We start from the raw sequence: 3,308 nt of genomic DNA, 5'->3' as shown, positions 1-3,308 counted from the left end.
ATTGGACGATTTTTCTTAATAACATCAACTAAATATAACGGAAGTACTAAAACTGATGGAGAAAAACGTTTGAATAAAAAACGTTCCTAATGCATCAATAAATCATAATCCAGAATGAATACGTATTTATCTATCACCAGTTTCTAGTGATGTAGCAAAAATCACAAAATGTCAAAATTTGATAATTTTTCTTAATAAAACCATGTATAGAATAAGTACTAAAACTGATAGAAAAAAACGTTATGAATAAAAAATATTCCTAATGCATCAAGAAATCATAATCTATATTTATTTCATATTTATCTATCATCAGTTTCTAGTGATGTAGCTTAAATCACAAAATTGTCAAAATTTGATGATTTTTGTTAATAAAATCAAGTATAGAATAAGTACTAAAACTGATGGAGAAAAACTTTATGAATAAAAAATATTCCTAATGCATCAAGAAATCATAATCTATATTTATTTCATATTTATCTATCACCAATTTCTAGTGATGTAGCTTAACTCAAAAAATTGTCCAAATTGGACGATTTTTCTTAATAACATCAACTAAATATAACGAAAGTACTAAAACTGATGGAGAAAAACGTTGTGAATAAAAAACGTTCCTAATGCATCAATAAATCATAATCCAGATTGATTTCGTATTTATCTATCACCAGTTTCTAGTGATAAATCACAAAATTTGACGTTTTTTCTTAGTATTTTATTATTTTTTTAGTATTCCGATTCAGAAGTATTTTTGAACGCAAAGCGAATTATCATAAAAATCCATACCGTTTAGAATGAACAATTAGATAAAATAAGTTCGCTAACTGTTTACAAATCAATGGTTAGCATGCGCAAATCTGCGGTTTCTCTATAAATACTCGCTTACCTGTTTGATATCGAGTATTTTTTACATTGTGCTACACTAGTTTAAATCTTAACAATTATGAATAAGTGTTTATTACTTATCGTGCAATTATTCCTTATAGGACATTTTAAAGGTAGGTACTTTGTAATTTAATAATTTATAGTAGTATTAAATTAATAAAAACAAATTTGTTTTAATTAGTTTCTGGGATTCATCGATTCGGTTACAGCAATTACGAACAGCGCAACTGGCGAAGAGAACACATTTCTTGCGGTGGCGAAATGCAATCGCCAATACGAATCGATAGTTTTAAAGCGATCCCTTTGCGAATGCCCGCTTTAGAGATGATTCGATTTCACGATTATTTACCAGGCCCTTTAGACCTAACAAACAACGGTCATTCCGTTACTTTGAGTCTTCCAAAATTGCCCGAAGACGATCCGTACCAAAAATATATTCCGTATGTTTTTGGGGCGAGATTACATAACGAATACGTATTAGAGGGTCTGCATTTTCATTGGGGCGATACTAATAATCAAGGATCTGAACATATTTTTAATGATATTCGATTTCCAATTGAGATGCACATTATTTATAGGAATAGGAAGTATGATACTGTTGGTGATGCTTTAAATTATACGGATGGGTTGACAGTTTTGGGATTTTTCTTTCAAGTAAAAAATGAATGATTTATTGTAAAAATCAATTAATTTTATTAAAATGTGTTTTAGATAAGTGAAAAAGAAAATAAAGGTTTATCCAACATCGTTCGCAACTTAAAACACGTTTATTCAGTAAACACTCGTTACATGTTAAACGAAACGTTTACTTTAGCCTCTTTATTACCGTCATCAGATGACATGGAACGATTTTACACTTACAAAGGTTCATTAACAACTCCACCCTGTTCCGAAGCTGTTACGTGGATCTTATTTCCGGATCCTTTACCGATTTCGGTTTATCAAGTTCGTTTTTTTTTTAATTATAATCTGAATTTTTGATTTACATTTTTCTTTTTAGATGAACAAGTTCAGAAATTTAGCGTCGGATACAAACCAAACTCCCATCGTGAAAAATTACAGAAAGTTGCAAAAAATTGGAAGTAGACGAGTCTTTGTTAGAAAGATGAAAGAAAAGATTCGCTATCACAAAACTAACGAAACTATTTCTTATGATAAATGGGACTGGATGATGCGCCCTAAACGATCTAAAGTTTAACATTAAATTATTTCTTTAAGAGTTTATTTTTATTTAACATTAATTGTTGATGATGTTCATCCTTTATATTAGGATTTTTAATTTTTTATATGATATGTAAAAATATATCTATTGAGTGTTTATTTTTTATTATTTACTTAATATCTCAGCTTCTATATTTCAATTCGATATCGATGTTTATGGAAATGAAGAAATTATTTTTGCCGGCTTAAATCTTCATTAAATTTGTTTTAAATTGCTTTTTATTTCATAGTAATATCTCAATTAGTTCTTGAGATACGATTTTTTAAAGTTTATTCATATCAAAACAGTCAAATATGCAAATAAAAAATCACAACATCGGTGTTTATGGAAAACAAGGAATTATTTATGGCACATTAATTCTTTATTAAATTTGCTTTAAAATGTTCTTTACTTCATGAAGACATCTCCATTCGTTCTTGAGATACGCTCTTCTAAAGTTCTATATTTCAAATCTATAACAATCAATCATGTCAAGTTGAGTTTAAAATATCACAACATCGGTGTTTATGGGAAATAAGATATTATTTATGGCACATTAATTCTTAACTAAATTTGCTTTAAAATGTTCTTTATTTCATCAACGTATCTTAATTCGTTCTTAAGATATCATTTATTAAAGTTTTATTCCTCAATTCTATAATCAAAAAAGCAGAATTAGATTTAAAAAATCACAAAATCTGTGTTTATGGAAAACAAAAAATTAATTGTTTATTAAATTTGCTTTAAAATGTTGTATATTTCATCGAGATATCTCCATTCGTTCTTGAGATACGCTCTTCTAAAGATCTATATTTCAAATCTATAACAATCAACCATGTCAAGTTGAGTTTAAAATATCACAACATCGGTGTTTATGGAAAACAAGAAATTATTTATAGCACATTAATTCTTAACTAAATTTGCTTTAAAATGTTCTTTATTTCATCATCGTATCTTAATTCGTTCTTAAGATATCATTTATTAAAGTTTTATTCTTCAATTCTATAATCAAAAAAGCAGAATTGGATTTAAAAAATCACAACATCGGTGTTTATGGAAAACAAAAAATTAATTGTTTATTAAATTTGCTTTAAAATGTTGTATATTTCATGGAGATATCTCCATTCGTTCTTGAGATACGCTCTTCTAAATTTCTATATTTCAAATCTATAACAATTAACCATGTCAAGTTGAGTTTAAAATATCACAACATCGGTGTTTATGGGAA

The 3,308-nt window shown here is 27.6% G+C and overlaps 1 protein-coding gene across 1 annotated transcript; it reads left to right on the top strand.

Annotated features, from left to right (window-relative positions):
* The first annotated feature begins 899 nt into the window (after positions 1-899).
* Positions 900-2,197, top strand: LOC111421920 (Carbonic anhydrase 9). Its single transcript, XM_023055120.2, has 4 exons — positions 900-992; positions 1,061-1,533; positions 1,591-1,824; positions 1,880-2,197. Exons 1-4 carry the CDS (start codon positions 938-940, stop codon positions 2,075-2,077), a joined length of 960 nt encoding a protein of 319 aa, XP_022910888.2. The 5' UTR covers positions 900-937; the 3' UTR covers positions 2,078-2,197.
* Positions 2,198-3,308: the final 1,111 nt, after the last annotated feature.

The sequence above is a fragment of the Onthophagus taurus genome, chromosome 10 (assembly GCF_036711975.1).
Source record: "Onthophagus taurus isolate NC chromosome 10, IU_Otau_3.0, whole genome shotgun sequence".
Taxonomy (NCBI): Eukaryota; Metazoa; Arthropoda; class Insecta; order Coleoptera; family Scarabaeidae; genus Onthophagus; species Onthophagus taurus.
This window is presented reverse-complemented; position numbering and strand designations above follow the sequence as displayed.